Here is a 26,633-nt window from a genome sequence, read left to right as displayed (position 1 = left end):
CACCAAACAAGCTAGTCCCACGTTCCGAAGCTGTAGATGGTGATGCTGGCGGGCACGCGTTGAAGTGGCAGCCGGAGTGCGCAACCCATTACCAGGCAAGGGTGTTGGCAATGCCCATCGCAGCAAAGTTTGTGATTTACGGGTCTTGATGGGGTCAGCCCGGCCGAGCACGGCGGGCTCCACTTGGCTCCGCAGATTGGGAGACTTGCAGACGGCAAGGCGGGCAAAGTGCAGGATGAATCTCCCTTTGGGCCCTGTGGTTAGTCGGTCATTCTGCTAGAACACGAGAATAGAAACAATGATATACTCCGATCAGTCGGTTGACGAGTAGCCTTTAAAAAGAAGCCAGACAAACCGCCAGGATCAACATGGGCACGTGCAGCATGAGCTCATTAACTATCGAAATAGGTCCATCGGAGAGGACAAAATTATTTGTAGAAACTAATGTACGTGTGTATACGTAAGCCGGCTCCGAATGATATTTGGGCGTATAGCCCGAGGTCATAACTCTGTGAGTGTTCTGTCGTGAAAGATGCAAGACGTCTAAATGTGCTGCAGGCGCAGCAGATTGGCAGATGAGGGTATAGGGATAAGCACGATCGCATATGTCGTGTCAGAAAGTCGTCGAGTGGACATGATGGAGCATGATGCTCAATGGCGTGACCGTTCACGTTGCAAGATGGAGGTGTCGAGACAGGATGATCTCGGGCGATCCTGTCAAGGCAAGAGGATGTTGGATTGGATCTCATCTAGCGTCTCAGTCCAACCCTCAGGAAAGGCGCGTCGTTTGAACCAGACTCCTTCGAGGAGCTCTAGGGCTTTATCGACATTTCTGAAGCCAAATCGTTTGAGCTCGTGCATTGTTTGCTGAACATAGCGCTGCTCCTCTTGGTCCCGGGTCTCCTGACCAGCGATGAAGAGGGGCCACAAGACAGCTAGCTGACCCACGTCCTTGGACAGTTTGCGGATCAAAGTAAGGATGCGAGTGATGAGCATGTCCAGGTACGCCCGATCTGAAATCCAGTTGGGTCGACCAGCTCCAGCTACTTGATGTAGGTGCACGAAGGTCGCCTTCTCGTACGCCTCGACGCAACCAACATACTCCAGCATGTCGGGATACGGGAATCGTCGCAAAGTCTCATCATCCAGATCCATATCGCCAAGCATCTGCAAACTGATCGGCGTGCTGGCACGCCAGGCCACCAGTTGATGGAAGATCTTCTTGTACACCATATCCTGGTGGTCCGGCGACATCCACTCCTTGTCCAGGGCAAAAGTGCTGATCGCGGCCTGGACCTCCATCATGCTTGACCAGGCCTGCCGTAACTCCCCCAAGCGTGGGTCATCTGGAAGAGGTGAGGTAGACAAGCTCGGCGTACCGAGGTTATACTCCCATCCGCCTCCCAAAGTCTTCCAATAGCTTCCAGTCACCACTGTGCCGCCTGATCTCGCACATGCACCAGCCACGTCGAGATATGAGAGTAACGAGACGAGGAACAATCGAAGGGGGTGGTTTGTCTCCGCGACCCGCTGTGCTTCGCGCACCGCACTGCCGGCATGCGGGTAGAAAAGGAGGTTATAGATTTCGCGCGCGCCTTTGAGGTGGACGTCCCAGTTTTGGTGTTGCGAGTCCATCATCTACAGATAGTCAGGTCAATCGAAAATCCACATACGCGCCTCCCAACGAACACGCACCTCAAATAGACATAGCAACAAACACGTCGCAAAGTCCCTTATCCCAAGCTGTAGATTGGGATGCGCATACCGATCCCGGAACATCTTCACCACCTGCCCATATTGCCCCATTGCCTGTTGGAAATGCCGATTCCGCTCTGCGCCGACCGAAGTATTCGCTAAATGCAATGCTCCCAGCGCCTGCATCGCGCCTATCATCGACGGAGACGACTGGGCAAACCCCGGGAAATAACTGCGGTATGGGTTGGTGTTGATGGACGTGTCGTAGATGATGAGGAGGGTGGAAACCTGGTTGACAAAATGGGAGAAGTAACGCTCGTCAGTGCATTGTATCGAGGCAGACCTGAGGTCCACTGGGAAGATTGGCTCCTGGAAGCGAAAATGAAGGTGGCCCGACGATTGGGGATGCGTGGTGGGCGACACCACAAGCGCTTCGCAGATATCCTCTTGCTCGCTTTCCTCCTTTATAGAGAAAGTGCTTGTGAAGCAAGACTCGCCCGACGACTCCGGGCTGCTCGTCCCCTTCTTCGGCGTCCTGGAGGCCGTGCCCGCCTCCCGCGTCTGGGACGGCCCGTAGACTTTGAAGGTCATCCGACCCTGGGTGCCATCGCACTCGAGCCCCAGTCGGGTACAGTTCTTGCAGGTCGGCGAGGCTTCGTCGCACCGGACATGACGTCTGCGACAAGTCGAGCAGCCGGTGAAACCGCGATGGTGCCAGCGGCGGACGCGCTTTCGGGGCGGGGCGGGTGCGGGCGCGGACACGGGCGGCCGCGTTTGTGTCGGAGGCTGCGAAGGGGGCTGCGAGTCGGGCGACGTTTCGGCCGTCAATGGAGCGCCCGTGCGAATCTCCATGGGGGGGAGGGAAGCGAGGCGTGGGCTTGAGACATGAAGACGAGCAGAGATCAATGCATGGTGGGCGGGTTGAGAGTAATATAAACGAGGAGTAGCGATGAGGAGACTATGCAAAAGAATGAAAAAGCGACGAGGCTGAGAATTTCGTGCCAAGGGTTAGTGCGAGCTGGTGGAGGGCAGTTGCAGGGTCGTGTTTAGGGGGCTGAAATGTAGCCGACAGAGGCGAGTACTTGCGATAACATGCCCGTTGGGGCCCACGATACACTACGCACTATACTCTGCATAGACCCCACGGTACTTCATAAGGAGTCTCTGTTATGCAGAATAGCCTTTGTCCTTTTTCCTCCTCATTTCTCCTATCTTCCCGCTATCGCGGGCTGGAAACTCTTTTTTAAGCCCGCGCTTCAGGCGGTATACTTCCGAATCTCGCTGGTTGACGGCTAACAGGCCGTAAACGGCGATCTGCATTGGCGCGCACCCCGTCTGACATGGGGCGATGATGGCTGTAAGGACAAGGAATGTGATCGGCCAATTTGCATCACCCCATGTTTGACCTTGACCAGGGTTGGGATTTGGGAAGATGGCTTCAGATGCAAGCTAGTCTCCAATTCATGCAGGCTTAATTAACGGAGGAATTAAGGTTTTCTGAGATCTGCGCATATCTTCCTTCCGATCATGAATTGACCATCTCTGCAATGCATCGTTTGAGCGGCATGCTAGACCCCATGGTCACGCTGGCAAAGATCAAACGTGCGTTCAAATGTGAGGGCGACAAAACAAGGTTGTTTGGCCCCCGTGTTCAGCAAAGTTTCCCGGGGTGCCGGAGCTTACATGTCCATGCATATGGCCGGGATGGGTGATCCTGGGCAATGGGATCTACGGCCGATTAAGGAGGTCGAAGAGCTAGTGCAGATGTCACCGAAAGAGGAGCTTCAGTAGCAGCATAGTGTCCGAGATTAGAAGGGTCAACTTTCAGATGGTGCACGATCTATGCAAATTGTTGTTTAAGCGGTAAACGGCCCTTTTCATGGGGAGGCTGCCTCTCCAATACAGGATAAACAAAGTAATCCTTCATATTACAGGTCGTCATGTTCTATATAAGATACTTCTGGCATCTATGACTGGAATCAAAAATGAATTTTATCGACTTCTAATCCGGCAATCTTCTATCTTCTGATTTCGGAGTTACGGAAGCTTGATCGATTCCCGAGGTAAACAACCCGGAACCTCAGCTGCAGGCTTATAAATGAGTAATTTATATTTACCCAAGTTATCCAGCGCTACTAACTATAAGGACATTAGATAGTCCAGGCGCATTTTGCTGCTTTAAACATAATACTTGGTTACCCTCTCCCCAAGACAAACGTCAGAATGGGGTCGATTGCCTCCGAAGCCTTTGAAGAGGCAGCCGCATTGGCAAATCCAATTGATAAATTGATACATGAACATCCAGTCGCGATTCATTTGCGAAGTACTCCAGGCTATACCGAATCGCGACCGCACTTGAAGGTCGCCGAGAGCTTTCGCGCCCACAATTTTATGACAGGAGCCCTGGCAGGTCCGCGAAAGATCTCCGTGGCGCCATATGTATTCAGCAAGGAAAATGGAAAGAGCATGGTGATGATCATGCACCTTGGTGATGATATATGTGGCTATCCGGGCACTGTTCATAATGGTCTTCTTGCTGCCCTTTTTGATGAGGGGCTGGCGAGGTGCTGCTTTGCAGCGCTACCCAACAAAGTGGGGGTCACTGCCAACCTGAACATCGACCACCACCAACTCTTGAAAGCAAATTCGTACATTGTCTTGTCTGCCGAAACGACAAAATTAGAAGGTCGAAAAGCTTGGGGATATAGTCGGATTGAGACTCTTCCCGGTGACGGTGAAGAGAAAAGTCTGATTGCAGAGGCTAGAGCACTTTTTATTGAGCCAAAGCAAGCTGCTGTAAGTTTCTACCAAAAGCCCTAGATTCAATATATGGAACTAAACTGTGACTTTTCAGACGCTGGGAGATCTGTATAGAGCTAAATGAGTCTATTCGGGATGCCGCTACCCGCACTGCCGTTCACAAGTGAAGATATGACCGCGAGTTCCGGCCAAGCTGGTACTTGCTCAAACCCGAGGTGTGGGTATTGGGACAACAAGCATAACAGTTATAAATGCAAGGACGCAAAATATTGTAGGAGATAGATAATCTGTTAAACTGGCAATCACAGCAATTTAAGAGTATATGCTATCTGTTTCAAATGTCACGACCACCCAGCCGGCGGCCCGGAGGGTTTTCTTGAATACATTGACCTCACGGCCTGACCAGACTCAAGAGCGCTATTCGATACCGTCAAGCCAGCTCTCGACGTGCCTCTTCTTTGGACCCCAGTGTATTTCCACGTCTGATTCTGCATTATTAGGCTCTTGTTCGTCAGTACCTAAATCAAACCAAGAATGCTGGTATATGGGTCTTTCGCTGCGAGGGTACCCTGTCGACCTTAACCATCCGAATATCCCACGTGTGGCTATTTCGGAAAAGGTTTGCGAGAGGAAATCATAGTTATGATCGCTGAGCTTAGCCGATATGCTCTCAGGGGCGGAGTATGATGTTTTATCAGGAAGCTGACTACTTTCCTCTCTGAAAATTCGAATTAAACGGTCGTTTGTTAGCATCCACTCCCAAGATTGGTATTCTAGGCAATGAAGAGCACATTGCGCATGCTGTCGAACCGACAGCTCTGTGTCGCAAATTTGTGTGACCCCGAAGGGTTTCCAAGGCCAGATTGGAGGTCTGTCATGACCTTCACAAGCTGTAATGAATAACAGCCGGCATTCGTCATCGCGGCGTATTGATTCACCATTATTGTCCCCCATTTGAGAGGTCAAGAACGTCTGTGTTGTTCCAGTCCAGGCAGAGGCTAGAAGATCTAGAGCCACCATTCCTGATCGTAGATCGCGCAAGATAGATTTTGTCAAATCTGTGAAAACTGCACCAAGCCAGAGAATCCCAAGTCGAGGCTGTCGATTTGTAAGTAATGCGACTAATGAGGTTTTCCTTGGGGGGATTGAATCAAGAACCGCAAAAGCCGGGTTCAACCAGGCACTGACCAAGTTACACTCAATATCTGGATTGAAGAAGGTGCTGTTCAGAAGAGAGCGTAAACCCCACGGATTGGAACTTAAGGTCATATACTTGGGAAGTAACTGGCTGTGACCGTTGAGAAAATCTGTAATCGAGTCATCAACATGCTCCTTTAGTTCCAGCCGAGGAACCGGTTTGGGAAACGGGAGGGAAACTATTCTCCCCTTCAGAAAAGGGATATAGAGTACTCCAGCAAGGGCCAGCGAGCACTGAGCGTAAAAGCGATGGTGCACACAGAAACGAGTGAGGTATTTGAGAGCGGTCGCCGATGATGGTGGCTCTGACTTAGCACCCATAGCGGCCTTTGTGGCCAGGGTTAATCCGGCTTCCTTTATCGACACCGACCATGGCGACAAATAGATATGGCCATTGTACTTAGTGGTAGCATCCCAGCCATTTCCAGAACACAAAATGGCGCGCCACCAGAGAACTTCTTCCTCACAATCATCCTCGCCAAGGTCAATCAGAACCTTGGAGTGCTTATCCGGTGGAGGTGAACTCCCCACTCCCTGCACAGTGTAGCCCATATGGCATTCGTGGTCCGCAGATCGATGAAGTAACTCAACCCATCGAGCAGATAGGATATAGGCCCATGCGAAGTAAAGGACAGATAGATAATTTCCCTTGTCATAACCCGAGAGTCCTTGAACACCGGGCCAGTCTGAGAGGGGAGAGTCTTCTGAGAACCTCACCCTTGATCGACGACCAACTGCTAGAAGAAGTTGCTTCGGCAGAATCCGCGGCTGCAGGTCACAAGTCCCTTTCGAAGTTCTCCACGTTGACCGGCCGTTTATTAAAAGACTGCCCTGGGTCGATTGCATCTCCTCACAGGCGAATAAGATCTTCTCGTCGGAGGAAGCAAGGTCATCACCAAGGAAAGGCGGGGTCTGATAGACGAGGGATTTCAAGTCTATGGCTTGGAGGGGGAATAGGTGATCTTCGCTCCCAGCACTCAGATAGGAGGACCACGTCACGAGGCTCTCCTGGAGGACTTTGGTGAATTCATCGTCACTTGGGCGCGCAGCATCACCCATCCTCGCATACCGGCAAGTCAAATGCAGATGTTGGGTGAGCGTTCGGGGCTTATTGGACACAAAAAACAGGCGGAGGTGAGAAATAATGAATCAGTGACACCGCTGTGTCTTTTGGTCGGTGAAGAGGGACAATGAAGTAGTCGGGCGCAAGCAGTCTTTTTATGACCGGTGGAGATGGAATTGTGTAGCGCAGTCATGTGGCGCCAAGTGTAGTATGATTATTGGGACTCGGGAAAGTTGTTTGTTTGGAATAGCAAACGCCGATAAATTTATTGAGACGACATAAGCTACGAATGTTGATGCTCTCAAAGTCACCTAACTACCGCCCTAGCGCATACATTGTTACGACGCGGAGTACAATATGTCGAACGCAGAAAGAAGGGTTACGCCTAGTAGGGCGAAGACCAATGGATCAACCGAGTGGGTATTGTACTGTAGAAAATAGGGGATGTTGCATGAGTCAGCGCGACCTTTCCGTACGCCATTATTTATTCAAACATAGCTTAGCTACATTCAAGATAGCCGCGGTACATCCTCCAGCATTAGAGACACCATACGCTCTTTTGCGTGGTCCAAATTTACTTCCAACTCGCTGAGAATCCCGGGTACCCTGTGCAGCATGCAGCCGTAACCGCCTCTCGGGCTCGGCGCTGCGGGGAAGGGGAAAACCACGGAATTCATGCCGATCGTGCAGCTGCCCCTCTTCTTCACCCATTTTCTTTTTAGCTTTAGCTTTCTCCTAGTTCAACTTCAGTTTTTCCCCAACAGGTTCATATCCTCATTTGCGAACATGTCGTCCCAAGGCCAGAGACTGCAAGGAAAGGTTGCCATTGTCACCGGTGAGACATCTTCCAAGTAATTGATCTTTCCAGTGCTCCTGGACTTACCGCATATCGTCTGAATTGCAGGAGGAGGCTCTGGCTTTGGCGCTGCCATCGCCCGTCGATTCGGTGAAGAAGGCGCCAAGGTGCTTGTCGCAGACATCAATGTGCAAGGTGGCGAGCAGGTCGCTGTGCAGAACCCTGATAACCTGAAATTCCAGCGCATGGATGTTACCCAAAAATCAGATTGGACAGCCATTGTCGATTTGGCTTTCTCCGAGTATGGAAGATTAGATATTCTGGTTAACAATGCTGGCACTACCTATCGGAACAAGGTTTGTCTGATCCTCTTCGACGACTTCAGTGATCCGAAAACAAGGAGGCACTAACCTCGTGGCAGCCTACCGCCGAGGTGACTGAAGAGGAGTGGGAGCGTGTCTTCAACGTCAACGTTAAAAGCATCTTTTTGGCTGCCCAAGTCGTGATGCCCAGGTTCATCCAGCAGGGCCAAGGCGGCTCCATGATCAACATCTCGTCTACTGGTGCAAGTCGTCCCCGACCGGGTCTTGTATGGTATAATGCATCCAAGGGCGCGGTCACCAATGTATTTTCGCTCCTCCATATCTTTGGGAATATTTATTGACCTACTCTTTTCAGGCGACCAAGGGCCTCGCCGCCGAATATGGTCCTCACAACATCCGTGTCAACAGCGTTGCCCCTCTGCTGTCAGGAACTGGTCTCTTTTCCCTGTTCACCGGCATGGAAGATACCCCCGAGAATCGTGAGAAGTTCATTGGAAACGTGCCGCTGGGTCGTCTGACCGAGGTGGACGACATTGCCAACATGTGCGTCTACCTCGGCAGCGAAGAGGGTCGGTTCATTAATGGCACGGAGATGGTTATTGATGGTGGAAAATGCATCTAAGCACGCATTTCTTGATGCACTCAAGCGATTCAAGCGACAAGAAAACCGCCTACAGCGAGATGCGCATGGGTCCGACCTCTGCTTTTGAGTTGTGTCTGTCTGAATGAGTGTAGCCTATTGCAATTTACTTTTTCGATATACTATTAAATGATTTCTGTACGGAGTACCACCTATAGTTACGAGCCTTTTTACCCCGCAGACGTGGGGCCGGGCGGGTAACGCCATCCTGCACAAGGAGGAATAGGAGGAACAGATAGAGACCGAACCTTCCATTCATTGTGGCGAGAATAATGGCATCCGATTTTCAGTCTATTCCGGTTATCGACCTGGCTCTCGCCAAGTCCCCTGCCACGCGGCCCATCCTTCTACAGCAGCTTCACCATGCTCTGACTCGTGTCGGGTTTCTGTATGTGTCCAATCATGACGTATCACAAGAGGCTATCTCGGACCTCAAACAGCTCCTCCCTCAGCTCTTCGAGCTCGATCCAAGGAGCAAGGATGAAGTGAACTTGCACAACTCTCCTCATTTCCTGGGCTACAGCCAAGTGGGTTCGGAGACCACTGCAGGAGTGGAGGATAAGCGAGAACAGTTTGAATTTGCAACCGAGTTGCCCAATACCTGGGATGCGGACAAGCCTTTGTATGAACGGTTGAAAGGACCTAATCAGGTGAGCAGGATATGTGAGCAACTTATCGAATACCCGTAACAGATGCCTGCAGTGGCCATCTCACGATCCGGTGATTCGTTCGGTGATTCGCTCGGTGGTGGGAAGATACATCGAGGAGATGACTCAACTCGGCGAACGATTCCTCCAGCTCGTTGCCGAAGCCCTCGAGATTCCCACCGACAAGCTGTTTTCGTTTCTTTCCGACCAGCATCGCCTGAAACTGGTGCATTATCCGGCGTCGGAATCCATCGACCCCGTTGGACAGGGAGTGGGCCCCCACAAGGATTCCTCGGGCTGGTGGACGTTCCTCTTGCAAGCGTCTCCACCCCACGTCAAGGGTCTGCAAGCACTCAATAAGAACGGCGAATGGATCCATGTTCCGGTCCTGCAAAACACATTCGTGGTGAATATTGGGCAGGCCTTTGAAGTTGTCACCCATGGGGTTTGCAAAGCAACCACTCATCGCGTTCTCTCTGGACCTCTGGAGAGATATAGTGTACCTTTTTTTCAAGGGGTCCGCAGAAATCTCACCAAAGAGGAGGCATGGGAGACCCTCCAGGAGTATTTTATTGCCGAGAGCACCTCCCCGGCGCTGGATGCGGGGGCACATATCGATTCGGCATTTTTACGCGGAAAGTATGATACCTGGGGAGAGTCACAGTTACGAACGAAGATTCGGAGTCACCAGGATGTGGGTCACAAATTCTACGCGGAGGTCTTGGATCAGTATGTGAATGATGATGTGTGAGCTTGAAATGAGTGTTCATTCTAGTGTATACCAAACTCAGCCCGGAATACCAAACTAGAATCTCCTCACCTCCTCAACAGGCTGATTGCCGATGGCAGCCTCAATCTTTTCGATAATTGCATCGGTCAACTTGTCTACCACGGCCAGCGCGCGCACGTTCTCGCGCACCTGCTCGGGCCGTGATGCGCCCGTGATCATGGACGAGATATGGGGGTTCTTCAAAATCCACGCCAAGGACAGCTGCGCCGTGGTGACGCCGAGCTCCTCGGCAATGGGCTTCAACGCAGCAACCTGCTTCAACTGTTGTGTCCAGGTATCGTCACCCACCGTCTTGCGCAGACCCTTCACATACCCATCCTCAGACTCGGCCAGGCGCGATCCCGCCGGCGGGGCAGCAGTATCATTGTACTTTCCCGTCAAGACCCCACCCTTGAGAGGAGACCACACCGTCAGACCCAGCCCATGCGCCTCATACAGCCAGCGATATTCCTTCTCCACGCGCTCGCGCACGAGTAGATTATACTGTGGCTGTTCTACGACTGGGCCGACGAGACCCAGTCGATCCGCGATACGCCAGGCATCCGCGATTTCGCTGGCGGACCACTCCGATGTACCCCAGTAGAACGCCTTGCCCGTGTTGATCAGATAGTTGAAGCCGCGCACGATCTCCTCCATCGGGGTATCCCGATCTGGGCGGTGCGCGTAGACAATGTCCACATAGGGCAGATCCAGGCGCTGGAGGGACAGGTTCATGCCCTCAATGACGTGCTTTCTTGAGAGGCCGTTGTTATTGAGAGGCCTGCCTGGGTTGGCGCTGTTGGCTTTGCCCCAGTAGATCTAATCCAAGGCGTCAATTACAGGCACATGCCATGATAGTCGTAGTCCACCCGGAGGGTTTCTGCTCACCTTGGTGGAAATCACCAAGTCATTCTGCTTCCAACCAAACTTTTTGATGGCCTCGCCGAGCACAATCTCCGATTGCCCGTCGGAGTACACCTCAGCCGTGTCGAAAAAGTTCACGCCAGCATCATATGCAGCCTTCACACAGTCGAAAGCAGTTTCTAATGAGGGATTAGCACTACTTTTGTCCGTATTGGGGGGAACCAATGGTACGTACCATTTCCGACATGACCGCCGTAGGTGAGCCAGCTCCCCAGCGAGATGACGGACACCTTCAGACCCGTGCGGCCAAGATGGCGGTACTGCATTTCAGGAAGAGCCTCGGACATTTTTGCAGGATTGGCTGGAATTGAATGGGAGAGAAAAGGAGAGCAGAGGGGAGGGTAGAGAGAAGCAACAGAGTTGGTCCTGCAGGGAATGGTGCAATGTGAGGGGGAAATCAAAGAATTAGGTGGAGCTGGAACTGCTGCCCCCGAGCCGATGTGGGGTCCTGGGACATTGGCACAGACCGAGGTCGACACGCCTACAGTTCCATTCGGGAAGGTCCAATTCCCCATTGGGACGACAAATGCTTAATTACGGGGCGTGGGGGTTTTCGGCTAATTGGGACGTGACATCGAAGCGGATGGAACCTGTTGACTAAGACGATAGACGGTGATAGACAGATAGACATAGATCCACAGTCCCGAAGCACCGCACCTTATCAAGCGTCACTGGGACAGGCCCACTCATTATCATGAGCGATGTTCTATACATTGCATTCATTTTGGTAAATTGACCGATCTCGTTGGAGCTAGGGGCATCATCTGCCAGATGGGAGCTATGCCATGACTCCTTTGCAAGGAACTTTGTACGGGCGTCAATTTCATCTTCATAGATCCAGTATCTCATTAAAAATTACGGGGCTAATGTTTACGCTGTGATCAATCGGGACGTCCCCAACGACGACCATCTCCCCGCCAAAACCCAAAACCCAAAACCCAATAGCAGCCAGGAGGAAGGGTGGCAATCAATCAAAAGGTACCCACTCGCCACTTTGTCCACGCTCGCGACTATTTATCCGCATCCAGTCGCCGTGGCACTTGGCCCCTCCGCGTACACTGGAGTGGAATATTTACCCTCACATTCACAATGGTCTGCCTGAGCAGGAACATGGGAACAAATCGCTGCTGATGCCGTGGCACAGTAGTCATTGGTACTGATCGATGTGGTCATCCCCGGTGGACAGGAGCGGGAGGGCATGCAGTATGTCTCGAAGCGAGAAGCTCCCTCGCGCATCGAAATACTGTACCATTGATCGGGTGGACAGGCGCACGAGATGGCTAACACAAAGTGAATACCCAGGTCTGAAGTCAATCGACCATTGGCTTACAGCTTATCACGGTGTGATGCCCCCCTGCCAGCGTGCCATCATAGACAGTCTTGGTCGAATATGGATATGCGCCATTGGAACATCCTCTTGTGATCCATTCTGCATCGGTGGGAAAGCACGTGGATTCCTCCATACAATGATCGGGATGCCAGACGGAAGGGAAGTATCCCTCGTCACAGTGGAGCGGAGGTGGAGGCTTATAGCAAAAGGAGACCGATGTCCCCATTGTGCAGTCGGTCGTATGCAAGACCGTCGCCCCGCCAGAGCAGCGAAGGGTTCCTTCCTCAGTGATGCGTGGTGATTCGGCCGTGACAACCGTGGTGAGCGGCGCTGGCCTGTCGACCGCGGTCTCGTGGGGGGAAGCCGTGGCGAGAGAGAAAGCAAGCAGGATGATCATCATTGGAGAAAGATTGTCCATGGTGGGAACAGAGACGTGCAAGTCCAGATCCAAACTAGATGCACTGCAGCGGCTGCTGGACTATCCTGCCACTTCAACGGAGCTCATCGGCTCTTATATGCCCTCGCCACAGGCCATAGGATTCATAGTAAACGGTCAAGCACTACGCCCCGTGTAGAATATTCGTGGGAACGGTAGCTCTGGCTCCCAGACATACAGATCTAAGGGGAACCAGCCCACACCACCTGGTTACAATGCCAGCTTGCAACCCCTCCAGGGGAGGCTAGATGGGGGAAATCTGGACCCTACCATGACCGTTCGCTATACACATTTGAATATACTCGAGAGCGGGAACTAGACGTGTACTTGATGAGAAGCTTCCAAACTAGGTTCAATAGAAAATAGCGGTTTCTGCAAGGGGAGCAGGGGGAGCAGTGCTCGGCTCGTTCCACGATCCCCCTGCGTACGATGTGACAGTTGGATGGATGAGAGGTCCAGGAATTACGGCATTGGTTGAGACCAATTGCACAGCCAGCCATGCCAGTCCGCGAGCAGCCTCCACCAAACGCCAGAGAAGGCGGTGGGAAAGCTCTGAGCACGTTCCTTGTACGTCTCCTCTGACCAGTTGCTCTACCACATCGGGATGGAAGGAGTGACCGGACATAGCACCTATTAATAAACAGATACCAATTAATATCATAATATTTTCATTCCAAATTGCTGGAGAGAGGGCAAGTGATGTCCCCTGCCATAAGTTTGACTATTGAGACTATCGCACGACATGATAGTCTTCTCCATGTTTCATTTGTCCCGCTCTACGGTCACACAGCGGTGGATACGAAAGCCCTATTCACGCTGTTTATCCTTGAGACCGAAGTCAGCGTCTGAGATGGTCGGCATGGAACCGATATTGTCTCAGTCGGCCAAGCTGCAATCCCGGCCCCAGGTATCAAAAAAATTGTTTGAGACAGCATCCTGCCGTCCAACGAACCCACTGATCACTCCCACGTCACTCTATTTCCTCGGAGAATACTTGTGTACAGCCGAGTATGACATATAGCTTATTTACACGGACAGAGTCAGACGGTCGGAACCCCATCAATGCTGATGCCCAGGACAGATTCGAATTCTTGACAAGAATGATAATATCGTCGCCATAAATTCACCACCCCCGAACGGGTGAACATCCAATATATTCAGGAGAAAATCATGTACACGAAAAAAGAAGGGACCGAGCCATAGTCCATCATCCCCGGTTGATGAACCTGCAAGCGCACATAGACTATCGCCGTCACAGCCAGGTATACATGCCGTTAGTGTCCATGCCTCTTGTGCATGTGACGATGGTGGTTATGAGCATGTCTGATTGCATGCTCAGCCACGGGGTCCCGCTTTTCAAGTTCCACCGGGACACTGTCCCTCTTCTCAACGTAGGACACGACAGTGGAAGTCTGCGTGGCGGTGGTCGTTGTTGTGGACACCGTGCGTCGAGTGCCGGTGCTAGTAGTGTATGGGACTCCACCTTCACCAAGCATGACGATGACATCCTGTTTCACATAGACGATTTCCTCCGTAAAGTGGTCGGTTTGAAGAGACGTGGTGGGAGTAGGGGTTGGTGTGGAGGTCGATGTGGTAGTGGCCGCTTCAGCGGTGTTAAGGGCGTCAGCCTGGCCAAGCAGTTTTCCAGCGTTGACCGAAAAGCTGATAGAGGTAGTTGGAAGGCTGAGGAAGGCTGAAGACGAAGAAGAGGTGGTTGCAGAGCCCTTGTCCATGGTAGCATATGCCGGTCCCCACTCAATCAGCATATCACCAGGCAGACCATCAGCATGCATCTGGACATCCTCGTTCTGAAGCTCCGACGGCAAGTCAAACCAACACTGGCGCTGCTCAGTCTCGCTTTGAATGTCGAAGACCTCACAGTCGCCGACCTCGCCTGAAGCACTGGTGCAAGTGTCAACGGCCGCTTGCAGCACGCCATCCTCCCAGCCGTACATGAAATCGCCATGGTACCCATATCCAGTGGGATCTCCATTGGCCAACGTGAAGTAACCATCCACATCCTTGAAGGCATAGGTATTCCAAATAGTCTCGTAGAAAAGGGAGACCAGTTGAGTCTCATATCCCTCAGGGCAAGTCCCCGTCATGACCAGGTCGGGGTATGCGACGTGGGACTTGTGGTCCTCTGAGTCGACATCTTTACCATTCCAGCATGAAGGGAACATCAGCTCCAGACGGAGGCCATCCGGGCAGTTCTCATCGAGGAAGGTCTTGTTAGGCATGAAGTGGCGATATAGGGAGGCTTCTGCGGCCCCGGCGTAGTTGAGGCAGTTGAAGCCCAGGGCCTTCTGGCGCAGGGCCTCCTGGGAGACCTGAACACCAGACCAGGAGGACTTGGGAGGATCGGGGACTGGCCAGGTGAAATTCCGCTGGAGAGGGTTTCCAGCCAGCATCCGGAAGCCACTAGGGAATGCGGTAATATCCTCCCCATACAAGAGATAGTAGCTGAAGGTTGAACCAATGTAAGCGCGATATCATGACCACAAATAGGCTCCAGGGGACATACGCAAGCATGCCTCCGACCTCTTCGACTAATTCGGCACTGCCATTAGTGTGCATGAAATATAGCGCAGGCGTCCAATACGCAGACAAGTCCTGCGTCACTGCGCAGGACGTGCAGCTAGACTCGCGCAGAGTCTGCATGTCCGAGCTCATGCCGAAGTCTGCATATAGGAGTCAGCGACCAGCTTGAGCAAGATGGAGTCCGATAAGCTTTACTTCCTCCCCCATGGATCGAATGCACATGGCTAGAGATCTCTCCGGGGTCGACAATAGGGTCCAACCGGGCGACACCAGTTCGCCCACGGCAGGGGAGACGCCAGAATGCAGTAGTAAAGGCTGGAAACAGAGTGGAGTAAGCGGCCAAGGCCGCTGTCAAGCGAAAGTCGCGCATTGCGGCGATAGTAATCGAGCTATGTCCGAGGCCAGGGAATTCGATCGAACGAATGACGACTTGCAATAACAAAGGACTGCCCGAAACTCGCCAGGAGGACCGAATCAACCGGTCAGACGCGCTGGCGCGGCGAGCGCGATCGAGAAAGGAAGCGAAATGGGTGTCGTCTCTACAGCGAGGTGGTTAGTGCTATGCAGAATATCCGTCGAACTGGTGGCGCCACGCGTGGGTTTTGAAGGAAGCAGGATCTGCGGACAGGCCGACAATGTCGCAAGAGGGGATTCCGGGCGGCCAATCGTCATCTCAAAGGCTCAAGGATATTATTAGAGGGGAGATCGAACCGGACTCCCTTGGGGGGATGGAATGATCCCCTTGCATCGGGACTGATAGTCCTAACACAGGACGAACCAGGGAGGGGATGGGGGAATTGCGAAATAAAGTCATTGCGGCATGCGACTTACCGTTTAATCCTCCAATGCGTTCTCTATGACGCAAACAAATAAGCACCGAGCCCGATGGGTGGCAGACAGTAGCCCTTGTCGGATCTATGCAGGAGGTGGCTCAGATAAGATGATATTCCCACTCCATATAGTTCCAGAAGAAGCATACCTCCGTTTTCAAAGAAATAAGCGCCAGGCTCAGCCTTGAAGGAGCGAAATAGGATAGACTTCGAAGAAGAAAGGAGAGACCAAAAACCCTTGGGGGGCATGAAACGAACGACAGTATATCCTGGGATAGGGCTAAAGAAGGGAATGTGACGGCACCAAAAGGTCAACAGCAAAGCCAGAAAAAAAACCAAACCAAGGGCAGGCAAAATAAGGGATTCAAGTACTCTAGGATTCAAGCGAGCCCCCAAGACACCACGAAACGACGCCAACCCAGTCCCGTCCTTCATTGCACAGCTCCTTGGAGGATAGAATGATTAAAATGACTTGGCCAATCCCTTGGTAATCAGATATTACGCCCCTACGCCCCTCCACGCCCGCTCTAGCAGAGTATTGGCTGCGGACCGGGCCCATGCCGATAACGATTGGATTCATCTGAGCAGTGTTTCCGTAGATGGAAATGAGCAGCCCACCCTGGTGACGATCCGGCGGGATCTCGCGGTGCGGCCAGCGGGACGAAACGTGCAAATAGTAAGGCAGAAGAGCTCCCCAGGGGAAGTGGAAGTCCTCGCACTGAAGCGTGGACACCAGGGGGAAAGCGGGCACTCAGAGTGGGCTTCCTAACGGGACTACAGGACCGGGGCCAGTGCGTTGACTTCAAGGAAGAGTGATAGTTGCACCGTTTGTGCTGGCTGGTGAGATCGTTGAAACGAACGGCCTATTGCAGGGCTAATCTGCTAGTCGTACCTCCACCGTCTCGGACGCCCCCACGCTGCACGCGCGGATTGGGTGGCCGGGCGCATCATGAAACCGCCAATAGATTAACGGGGGTTTTGTTTGAGCGTCTCAAGAAAGGAGAATGAAACGGTCTATCACTTACGATAGTGCCAAAAACCAATCGTCGTATTTCGGAAATTGGTGATCTTTTTTTTTTTTTTTGGAAATGCCTCGGTTTGGCTGGTCGAAATATCCTCGCTACTACAAAGTACAATCTCGGTTAAGGATATACATCCACTTCCCGGAGGCAGATATAGGTAGGCATCCCCATCCAACAGGTACATCTAGTAAGCCTGCCTCCAAGGACACCAGAGGGCCATTGGTTTATCATGCGGCAAAATGCTGACTCGATCGCTGGGTATATCGTCTTCATGCCTTGCGGGGGCCGCTCATGCTTCAGAACATCACGCATCAGGCACGGGCACCTTCCGGCAAAAGTGAAACAGCGATGGTGTGAGATAACAAAGCTTGTTCTCCATTGCGGCAGTTCCACCTACCTAGTTAGCATTTGTGTCGACAATCATAGAATCCCACGGGCAACTACAATCTGAGTCATGTCACATAGCAGAGTAGATTGTACATCTCAAGCGACATCTATTCTAAAATCACAGATAAATATACATAGTTCGAGACCAGACGAGGACCCCACGAGAAGTTAATCAAGCCCGTACATTCGCCAGGGCGCTCCGGGCGCGGGTAATCATTTCACGCGTCCGGTGGTCAGATAGCTGTTCGACATCCTTACCACCCTCGCGCACAATCTTACGCAGGAGCGCCTCCGTTTCAAGCAGCGAGATGCGGCCCTCATCGCGGACCTCTTCCTCCCAGAACTCGCGTGCGACGTCCCATTTCTTCTGCTGGCGGCGCAGCGAGTAGATGAGGCCGATAGCAGCTAGGGTACATGATTCATAGACCGAGGCGGACGGCATGGAGACATATGTGAGAGCGGAGAGAGCGGAGGCCAGGGTGGTGGTGGAAACGCTGAAGAGCACAAGGCTCTGGGCGAGGGCTTGGAGTGAGGGAACGGTTGTTGTGAGCAGTTTGGTGCGCGTGTCGGGGATCTGGGTTGGCCAAGGGGGCGGAGTCGAATTGGCAGGGGTCATGTCCGAGGAGGACTCCGGTGCGGGAAAAGAAGTAGCCTCTTCCAGCAAGCCAGCTTGCTGGTACTTGCCGGAAATCCAGATGACTTGCCGCTCTGCGTGGCGGAGGAACTGTTTCTCCAGAATCTCGGACGTGATCATGCTCACGTCGTCGACGCGCCAGAACAACTTCCACCATGCCAGCCCACGCCACCGTGGACTAGCGAAGCCTGCTTCTAAAGAGCTGCGGAGCTCTGAGTGTGCTTGCTCGGCCCATGTGCTGACTCCGCTTTCGAGCTGGTTGCGGACTTCCTGAGGGGTTACGCCAGCTGTTTGGTCCTGGATGGCCTTGGCGTCCCGAATAACAACGCCTTTATCAGCTGCATCCAGCAGTGATTCAATGAGCGGAGCTAGAACCGGGTTCAAAGCGTCTTCCTTCACTGCTTGGGAAGTCGAAGCAAGCCAATCGATTACAGGCTGCACACCGCTACCGTTCCATCCACGCTCGTATGCAGAGGCGTTTTGTACAGACTCCCGAATCATGTTCAAGGCCGTCGTCGCGCGCTCAATATCAACAAAGGACAGGCGATCGCTTTTGCGATTCTGATCCGTCACAGAAAGCTCAATGGCACCACGGACGGATGCCACCTCGTTTTGAAGATTTGACCGACCAATCAAGGTACTGAAAGCAAGCAGGCCGTCCACTCCAACGCCGCACAGGATGCTCCGATGGACGGGGTATCGAACAACATTCTGCCGCCCGGAGTGTGATGTTTGGATGGTGACATTGGGCACGAGGAATGACTCGGCGGAGAGCGCGGCACCAGATGTATCCGGCTCGGAGCCAATAGAGCTGATCAGGATTTCGAGGTTGCCCTTTTGTAGGATGGGCGAACGAATGGAGATGGTAGGTAGGAGGTCGTTTGGAACAGATTCGGACACCTCGCCGTACCTATAGCATAGAACGGATCATTAGCTACTGCATAAATCCCAAAAAGACGCTTGGGCATACCGAATCAACAGTCCCTGTGAGGGACCAGAATCGGAACTCTCCAAAATATCCTCCCAGTTCTCACGCGGCCCAAGGGGGTCAGCGAGAAGCAACCGAACTAACTTGCGTGCCGCCTCTGTGTTGTCTAACCCGAGCACTAACCCACACATGCGATAGTCAGCGGGTTGATTCAAGGGAGAAATTAAGCAGCAAATGAAATTCATTGACACTCACCAGCAACCCGGATTAGAGGCTCCTCCGACTCTAACCCACGCAGCGCAAGCGACAAACGACTAACGCTGACCTGCTCGATAGCTGCATCCTTGATTCCATTCAAGGCATCATACAGCTCTTTGAATCGCGGGGGAACCGTTTTGCCCGCTGAAATTGCCGGCGAAGTGGTAAATGGGCGGATAGCCCTAGTTGGCGCAGTATCTAGGAGGCGGCTGTTCCGGCGCGCAGTCTCGTTATGGTCAATACCGCTAGCACGCGCTGAGAGCGCTCGGCGCCAGGTTGCGCAAGATGGGCAGTAGAAGACGCCTGCGCTGCTCGACGGGCGCAACAGGCTCCGGGAGAGCGCATTGCGCAGTTTTGCGGGCATTGAGGCGCGGTGTGAGGGGAGTGGGCGCGTCCGCAGTGAGACTGAGCTGGGCCTGTGGATGAAGAGGACGAGGTCGGCAAGGAAGGGCGGCCGATCGGGCTTGGCGCTGCTCCACCCGCCACCACAGTCTGTTTACTCTCGCGGATCTACAGTTACACTGGTAGCTTTCTACTCAGATAGAGAATATCATCTTCTCTGCCACTCATCAGGCTATCAGACGCTACCATACGCTGCGTCGATAACAAACACAAAACACAAATTACACGAAGCATCTGGAATAGTTCGATGAGAACGAATTGGGCTAAATTGGGCCATCATTACATGATATTCTATTTCGCGCCTTGAAACCCAACCCAGCATTGCGCCTGGGCTACAAATTGGAAGTCTACTCGGCCCCCGAAACCAGGGCAGGTAATCACACAGATTGCAAAAGAGCGGTGCTAATTGCGCCGTTATTATAGCAGATTCACACATATCAAATAACCTGGCGAAGCGGTAGGATCAAGCAGATAGATAGGGTATCGTCTCGATCATGTCATGGCAGAGGAAAGGGGGTGGCCGTGTGCGCTGGGAGGGGCAGGGGAAAGGGGAGAAATGCATAGATCGTTTCGTTATATCGGCTCAAACCAAACCCACGGCCATTTTAGGCCTCCTTGGAGTCTCGCGAATCACGCTGACGGCGACTGCGCCCCGTGCCGGCGGACCTAAGTAAGCTCGGTTAGTTTTATGTATCCATGGCGCGCGGTGTGATGGAGGATGTCTCACATGGAGATACGCCTGGCAATGGTCGCAAGCCCGGCGTCATTGTCAGCCTCATGCTGCGCACGCTGCATAGCAGCTTTATGTTCTGCCTCGCTCTTCTGGTAGACCTCCTCCTGGCTAGGAGGCAGGCGCTCGTTCTGCAAATCGACCTTGCGCGCATCCTCGAAGTTGTGGATAGCCTGCTTGATACCTTCGGCACCCAGCATGAGAGTACCCGCGGGGAGACGGCCGCCAGCCGCCGTCTTCAGTTCACTGACACTCTCGGACTGCTCACGAAGGACCTGGAAAACACGCGAGAGACGGCCGATAGCAAGAATCTTGTTCTTGATGGCACGTCGCTTGAACTCGGTGGACTCGGTGTCCATGGGCAAAGGAGGAGACGATGGGCCAACCGGTGAGGTGGTCGAGGGGGTTTCGTCGTCTTCCAGTTCTTCCTTCGAGCAGGTGTTGAGAATGGCGATAAGCATATCCGTGATCTTCTCACCAACAAAGGGCAGAGACCAGGTGAAGACATCCATGAAGTTCGGCAGCCAGTAGGGATGCGGGGTGCAGTTGAATTGACGGATGTTCATGACGTTGTTCTCGTACTTGAGGACGGCAGCCTTGTTGTTGTACACATCGAGGTAGTTGGGAGCGCTGAAAATCGTCATCACACTCGGAAAGCCGGTTGTCCGTGTCTTCCTATACATACGGTAACCGGCGTCCTGGGCCTCATGGGCTCGAATAATCGAAAGGAGGTTGTTCTTCTCCAGGAACGCGCACGCGGCAGGATAGGAGAAGAAGTAAGAGCAACCACGAACGCTATTGTGAATGAAGAAATCGCCCGTCTTTTCTTGACCAAATTCCTCCAGAGGATCGGCCCAGAGAATGTCACACATCAAGCCGTGGGTTGGGGGTTCGCGGAAACGATCGATCTGCCAGCCACGCACGTTAGCTGCAACCCATATTATAACACTATATCGGTCGCTCCACCATCAACATACCGCCTTGATATCCTCGAGGGTGTGCAGCTCCGGGCTGAGACCACCGTGGATGCAGAGGAATTGCTTGTTCATGACCGCCGCCAGCGGCAGAGAACAGAAGGATTCGATGCACGCCTCATAGATCCGCTCGCTATACTTGTGTTTACACTCCAACTTGAATGTGAAGTAGTCCGTCAAGTGGCGACATTCGTGGTTACCCCGCAGCAGCCAAAGCGAGTCCGGATACCAGATCTTCAGAGCCCAGAGATACAGAACGCACTGCCATCAACTGTGATTAGCTCCTGCGTATCACATAGTCTCCGGATGCGAAGCCCCAGAGGGGGGGTGGGTGACATACCTCAATACTGAAGTAACCCCGATCAACGTAATCACCCAGAAACAGATAGCGCGTCTCTGACGGGTCACCGCCCACCTCGAACAGCTTCATCAAATCGTAGTACTGGCCGTGAACATCACCGCAGACGGTAATGGGGGCATCCATCTCTAAGAGATTAGGCTCCGATCGCAAAACCTCTGTCCCGGCGTGGATAATCCATAGTGCCTGATCCTCAGTGAGACGGCCTTCGCGATAGAAGTGCTGCTTGAGGTACTGGAGATTTGGCTTGGACGGGTCGTCGGGGGACCAAAACATATCGTCGGGGGGGTACTCAAGGCAGGCGCTTGGACCTCTGATCTCTCGAATCCGTGTTAGCGATCAGGTTACAAGGCGGCAAGCGCGACCGAGACGTGAAGCCTTTACCTTTCACCACCCGCTCCATCGTCGACACCTGCATGCCATCCTCCATCGTATGCAATGTGAAATCGATCTCGGGGACCGGCTTCTTGTCGGTCACCGCGAGTGCGAGAGCCCGATCCATCTTGGGCGACTGATTGAGTTCAGGGGGTGGAAAGCTTCGGGATCGGAGTAAGGGGTGGAGGGGGTGGGATAGAACCGCGCGGAGGTGTGGCGGGGTGGGTTTCAACACCGGGCGGGATAGACGTCCCAGCGAGGGCGAAAGAGATGGGATCAATGGAAGACCCCCGGGGAATGAATGGAGGAGGCGAGTCGGTCCAAAGCCACAGATGAAGAGACGGCGTTTGGGGGGGAAGAGTTGCGTGTGATGGCGAAGTTAAGAATGGGAAAAAGAGAAACAAATTAGTTCGGCGGACTGGGCTCAGCCGCTCGGGTGGTTAGCAACACCCACTAAGTCACTCAGTTGGCTGGTGGGCCGCGATACGATCGATGGACCCCAACCTCGGGTGGCCAAACCCTGGGCCTTACAAGGCCAGCCATCTGGCAGCTGCGCTTTCTATGCCGTCAGATCTGTAGATTTGTTGTACCACCGGGCCTCAGTCTCACCCTGAGGGAACAAGCTGGTCGGCCATCGCGCAAATATAGAGATCCTGCCTCAGGCATCAATCCCTGAAAAGCTTCCCCAGAAACGAACCACGCAATCGCCCTCCGCCAATCTCTCCAAAACACCCAACCAGGGTTCCTGTCGTAGGCCCGATGCCTAACAAACCTGCCTAAGCCGTGCAAACCCATCGGTAACGCCTGCAATTCAATGGAATTCACTCCACCTCGCATGGCTGTCTGCGAGCTAGGCCCAATCGGTGCTAGAAGCGAGTCATGTAGATTCGATGATCGACGCTTGTCGGAACTCTCCAGCGGTGAACTACCAGGCCGATGGTGTGCTGGCTGATCTTCTCAGCTGATGGATGCCCGCCATGCTGCCCATATAGTAATTTTGATTGGGCTGAATGCAATTTCGGACCGAGATAGGCTACCTAGCAAGGGGGAAAGTGGCCAAGGAAAGCCGATAGCCTGTCCATCCGTGAAAGCAGGGAAATGAGGCTTTAAAATGCACATAGCAGGCCGAAGCTGTTGGGTCCTTTGAACCAATTCTCTAGGTTGATCCCATGTCTATGGGCCTCAGTAGAAACCGGCTATGGGCATATTTCACTGGTGACTAATGGAACAGCCAAAAAGCGGCCTAGCAGATCGCCGGGGGACAAATAACTGGCATCCAAGTGACCGAAGTGGGAGCCCTCGGAAGTCCAGATGGATTGGGTGGAAGTGAAGGCGAATCCTATATTGAGCGGAATTGGGGCAAAACAGATAGCTCCGTTCAGTTTCAATGCGTGTCGAACCACTTCCATAGACAGTGCGGTGACTAAAAGCCCTAATAGGGACGGAGATCTGGGGGTTGCACTGAGAATATCTTGGCTAAGTCATGTCGCGAAGGTTGCATCCTTAATGTAGGACGCAGGGAGACCATCTCTACAGAGAAACAGCGCACAAAGTTTATATCTCGATGAGCGCACAGAATCGGACCGAGGAGCGACGTTGGTCACACTATATACCGAGAATCAAAGAATCCGGCTTCTGGAGAAAAGCCACCCGCCATTCAATTTCCCATTAACATGGGCGTGCTTCTGTAGGAACCGCCCAATAAGAGTTCATTATGCACCAACTGCGCTGGCTTGTTGCGATATCTATTGCACCTGCAATGCTTTTTCTGAGGACCGCAGCATTTTCCAAACCATGCATATACCTATCAGAAAAATGCGGATTCACATTGATTTCAACCTATGGCATGTACTTGAATACCCAATTGTACACTAGCTTGACCTTAGCTGACGTCCCCAGGATATAATATCAGCGAGTTGACCGCCGCGGTAAACGAAACTCCGTCGATTCCACCTCTCACAGCAAACCAGCTTCCCCAGGTCATATACCGTTGTCTAGATATCTATGGAAACCTTACTGGAAACTCGTTCTGCATCGACGGGTGTCTCCCCGCACAGGTCCTGACTGTCAATGACCAGTGTCAACAAGCAGGCAACGGCACATGTCCTCCACCTACCGGGACCGTGACCATCACGTCTACTACTACGACGACAACAACCGTTACTAGTGGTGTTGGTGGGCCCTTTTGCTTCCGATGGTGTAAGACTTGGTGTTTTGGAGAGAATCTCACTGGAATGGGCCCGGCTGTTTCTTTCCCTACTCTGTACTTTGGCGATTAGGCGAAAAGGAAAGAGATGGAAGCAGCACTGTTAATGGGTGTGATAAGAGAACCGGTTCAAGATTTGCGGCGGGTCGGGGTAAAATATTTATTCCCCCGGTTGACTCAACCTGACAAAATTCCCCTGTTCGAAATCTCCCCCTAGTCAATACTGTACACTTCTGGCTTGCTCCGACAAATACCGCCCGACCTGCACTGTCCGATCTGTGGAAATGGGCCCCGCCCCACCCCAAGGTGATAACGCTATGTGTCAGCCTAGGCAATGATCATATAACTAGACGACGGAGAAGTAATCGCCCATGGTGCATTGTTGGTCTAGTGGTGTTTTGTCCCCACTTTCAGAGCAACATAAGCTCCAACTGACCCACCTTGGCCATTTATTTAACAGTTAGCTATCTCCCTCGCTTAGCTTCATCCGCGCTGTCGAGCTTGCTCCTTGCAGCGCGTTGAGGTCCCCTCTCAATTATTCTCACTCTTCTGCTGTTGAAAATATTCTCGTGCATAATGCAGAAGTCCATCATCGCATATCTCTTAGCCGCCGCCAACCTCACAGCGGCGGTGCGCGACGCGCAACTCGTCCTAGCTCCGATCACCGAGATCTCGAGTGTGTCGGCCTCGCACGGCGATCACCGTGTCGATGAGAGTATCTTGGCCGCATTAGATAAACATCCAGACCCAGTCACCGCGTTTGTCTCGCTCCAGGGTGAAGATGCCCGAGCGGAGACCGAAGCGGCACTGGCTGAGCCGCGTCTCTTGCGGATTATGGGCGCAGCCAAGCCAGAGTGGATGACTGAGGGAGATAAGATGCGACTGCGCAGAAAAGGGACAAAATTCATGGATATCACCGACCATGAAGAGTTCTATGGGGAGCAGGTGTACAGTGCAGCGGCCGGGAAGCCAAGTGAGCTTTCTTCCTGCGAGTATCCATAAACGACAGTTAACAAGGTTGACTAGATACCCCCGAGCTGGCTCATGAAAGTCTGATCCGGCCTCTCTTCCCCTTCATCGATACAGGAAGAATGTCGGATGTGCTCAAGCATATGACTAGCTATTACAACCGCTACTATGACGATATCCATGGAGAATTGAGCTCTGTATGGCTTCATGAACATCTTTCCCAGGTATGCAATCTCAGTTTCACTAGTCGGTCCATACAGGAAACTGACCGGTCATGGATCAGATTATTGCCAAAGCCCCGCTCCACACCCACATTTCGCTAGAATACTTCACTCACCCTTTCCGCCAATCCTCCATCATCGCTCGCTTCGAGCCAAAAGTTCGCAACTTCTCGCACCCTTTGACCATCCTCGGCGCACACCAAGATTCAGCAAACTATCTCTTTCCACTCCTGCCAGCTCCGGGCGCGGACGATGACTGCTCGGGCACCGTCAGTATTCTCGAGGCTTTTCGCGTTCTAGCGGAAGCCGGATTCACGCCCCAGAATGGCCCGGTCGAATTTCACTGGTATGCTGCTGAGGAAGGTGGCTTGCTAGGTAGCCAAGCTATTGCTCGGTACAAGAAAGAACAGGGAGCGCGCATTGGTGCAATGATGGAATTTGTGAGTTATCCGCATTCCATTGCAACTGGAGCTTACATCTGACGACCTGATGATTCGTGAAGGACATGACGGCATTCATTGCCAAGAATAGCACGGAGATTATCGGTTTTATCTCTACGGAAGCCGATGAAATCCTCACGAACTGGACAGTCAACTTGAGCAAGAAATACATCTCCATCCCTACCAAGCTCTACAATCTTCCCTCGTAAGTTTGGTCTTCTCTCGCCATTGGGGAAGTTTCATCTAATTAAGCAGGGGTGCCGGTTCGGACTACATGTCCTACACACAACTCAATTATCCGTCTGCTTTTGCTTCCGAGGGAAACCCCACGGCCAGAAGCGTAATTGGTGGATTTGGTGAATACGATCCGTACGTCCACGGGGTTAACGACACCATGTGGATCGACGATGAAACAGGTCATTTTTCTGTTGACGTGAGTTTCCGCTTCCTTTCTATGGAATATCTGCTAAGACAATGCTACAGCACATGGCGAGGTTCAGCGAGTTAGCAATTGCATTCGCTGTAGAGCAGGCCGGGTGGGACAATAAGTGGAGGTAGATTACTAGATAACTTCCGTTCCAGAGAGAGGTGCTTGTGTATTCGGACCGGATTGAGTTCTGCTTGTATCTCCTTGGACTGTACCTGCCATCCGCTTTCTATAGATATTCCGTGCATGGAAGCGCTGTTTCCTTTGACATGGAGACTATCTTTACATATTGACTGAGCAGTTATTCTGGCGTCAATTACCTTGATAAAACATGCATTCTGAGCTTGCACA

The 26,633-nt window shown here is 52.6% G+C and overlaps 11 protein-coding genes across 11 annotated transcripts; 4 read left to right on the top strand and 7 right to left on the bottom strand.

The window, feature by feature from the left end:
* Positions 1 to 717: 717 nt before the first annotated feature.
* N7482_003074 (Zn(II)2Cys6 transcription factor) lies at positions 718 to 2,547 on the bottom strand (the record flags this gene model as incomplete). Its single annotated transcript, XM_056685199.1, has 2 exons — positions 718 to 1,638; positions 1,696 to 2,547. 2 exons carry the CDS (start codon positions 2,545 to 2,547, stop codon positions 718 to 720), a joined length of 1,773 nt encoding a protein of 590 aa, XP_056548805.1.
* Positions 2,548 to 3,918: 1,371 nt separating this feature from the next.
* Positions 3,919 to 4,579, top strand: N7482_003073 (PaaI family thioesterase; the record flags this gene model as incomplete). Its single annotated transcript, XM_056685198.1, has 2 exons — positions 3,919 to 4,491; positions 4,550 to 4,579. The coding sequence occupies 2 exons, from the start codon at positions 3,919 to 3,921 to the stop codon at positions 4,577 to 4,579; spliced, it is 603 nt and encodes a 200-aa protein (XP_056548804.1).
* Positions 4,580 to 4,872: 293 nt separating this feature from the next.
* Positions 4,873 to 6,711, bottom strand: N7482_003072 (uncharacterized protein; the record flags this gene model as incomplete). Its single annotated transcript, XM_056685197.1, has 1 exon — positions 4,873 to 6,711. The coding sequence occupies one exon, from the start codon at positions 6,709 to 6,711 to the stop codon at positions 4,873 to 4,875; it is 1,839 nt and encodes a 612-aa protein (XP_056548803.1).
* Positions 6,712 to 7,501: 790 nt separating this feature from the next.
* N7482_003071 (SDR family oxidoreductase) lies at positions 7,502 to 8,456 on the top strand (the record flags this gene model as incomplete). Its single annotated transcript, XM_056685196.1, has 4 exons — positions 7,502 to 7,550; positions 7,620 to 7,867; positions 7,933 to 8,136; positions 8,190 to 8,456. The coding sequence occupies 4 exons, from the start codon at positions 7,502 to 7,504 to the stop codon at positions 8,454 to 8,456; spliced, it is 768 nt and encodes a 255-aa protein (XP_056548802.1).
* A 290-nt stretch (positions 8,457 to 8,746) lies between these two features.
* N7482_003070 (isopenicillin N synthase family dioxygenase) lies at positions 8,747 to 9,872 on the top strand (the record flags this gene model as incomplete). Its single annotated transcript, XM_056685195.1, has 2 exons — positions 8,747 to 9,124; positions 9,177 to 9,872. 2 exons carry the CDS (start codon positions 8,747 to 8,749, stop codon positions 9,870 to 9,872), a joined length of 1,074 nt encoding a protein of 357 aa, XP_056548801.1.
* Positions 9,873 to 9,926: 54 nt separating this feature from the next.
* Positions 9,927 to 11,101, bottom strand: N7482_003069 (uncharacterized protein; the record flags this gene model as incomplete). Its single annotated transcript, XM_056685194.1, has 3 exons — positions 9,927 to 10,709; positions 10,779 to 10,933; positions 10,990 to 11,101. The coding sequence occupies 3 exons, from the start codon at positions 11,099 to 11,101 to the stop codon at positions 9,927 to 9,929; spliced, it is 1,050 nt and encodes a 349-aa protein (XP_056548800.1).
* A 727-nt stretch (positions 11,102 to 11,828) lies between these two features.
* N7482_003068 (uncharacterized protein) lies at positions 11,829 to 12,562 on the bottom strand (the record flags this gene model as incomplete). Its single annotated transcript, XM_056685193.1, has 2 exons — positions 11,829 to 12,094; positions 12,145 to 12,562. 2 exons carry the CDS (start codon positions 12,560 to 12,562, stop codon positions 11,829 to 11,831), a joined length of 684 nt encoding a protein of 227 aa, XP_056548799.1.
* A 1,292-nt stretch (positions 12,563 to 13,854) lies between these two features.
* N7482_003067 (DUF1996 domain-containing protein) lies at positions 13,855 to 15,491 on the bottom strand (the record flags this gene model as incomplete). The annotated part of the gene is made up of 3 exons (XM_056685192.1): positions 13,855 to 15,043; positions 15,105 to 15,261; positions 15,317 to 15,491. 3 exons carry the CDS (start codon positions 15,489 to 15,491, stop codon positions 13,855 to 13,857), a joined length of 1,521 nt encoding a protein of 506 aa, XP_056548798.1.
* A 2,041-nt stretch (positions 15,492 to 17,532) lies between these two features.
* On the bottom strand, positions 17,533 to 19,670 carry N7482_003066 (uncharacterized protein; the record flags this gene model as incomplete). Its single annotated transcript, XM_056685191.1, has 3 exons — positions 17,533 to 18,904; positions 18,965 to 19,100; positions 19,178 to 19,670. Coding segments are annotated over 3 exons (2,001 nt in total), but the record flags the coding sequence as incomplete, so codon positions are not given.
* A 517-nt stretch (positions 19,671 to 20,187) lies between these two features.
* Positions 20,188 to 22,146, bottom strand: N7482_003065 (serine/threonine-protein phosphatase 2B catalytic subunit; the record flags this gene model as incomplete). The annotated part of the gene is made up of 5 exons (XM_056685190.1): positions 20,188 to 20,248; positions 20,310 to 21,220; positions 21,290 to 21,547; positions 21,627 to 21,964; positions 22,029 to 22,146. The coding sequence occupies 5 exons, from the start codon at positions 22,144 to 22,146 to the stop codon at positions 20,188 to 20,190; spliced, it is 1,686 nt and encodes a 561-aa protein (XP_056548796.1).
* A 2,655-nt stretch (positions 22,147 to 24,801) lies between these two features.
* N7482_003064 (peptidase family M28) lies at positions 24,802 to 26,413 on the top strand (the record flags this gene model as incomplete). Its single annotated transcript, XM_056685189.1, has 6 exons — positions 24,802 to 25,198; positions 25,252 to 25,418; positions 25,478 to 25,855; positions 25,918 to 26,060; positions 26,111 to 26,288; positions 26,339 to 26,413. The coding sequence occupies 6 exons, from the start codon at positions 24,802 to 24,804 to the stop codon at positions 26,411 to 26,413; spliced, it is 1,338 nt and encodes a 445-aa protein (XP_056548795.1).
* Positions 26,414 to 26,633: the final 220 nt, after the last annotated feature.

The sequence above is a fragment of the Penicillium canariense genome, assembly GCF_028826845.1.
Source record: "Penicillium canariense strain IBT 26290 chromosome Unknown utg000001l_segment0_segment0, whole genome shotgun sequence".
NCBI classification, from domain to species: Eukaryota; Fungi; Ascomycota; class Eurotiomycetes; order Eurotiales; family Aspergillaceae; genus Penicillium; species Penicillium canariense.
This window is presented reverse-complemented; position numbering and strand designations above follow the sequence as displayed.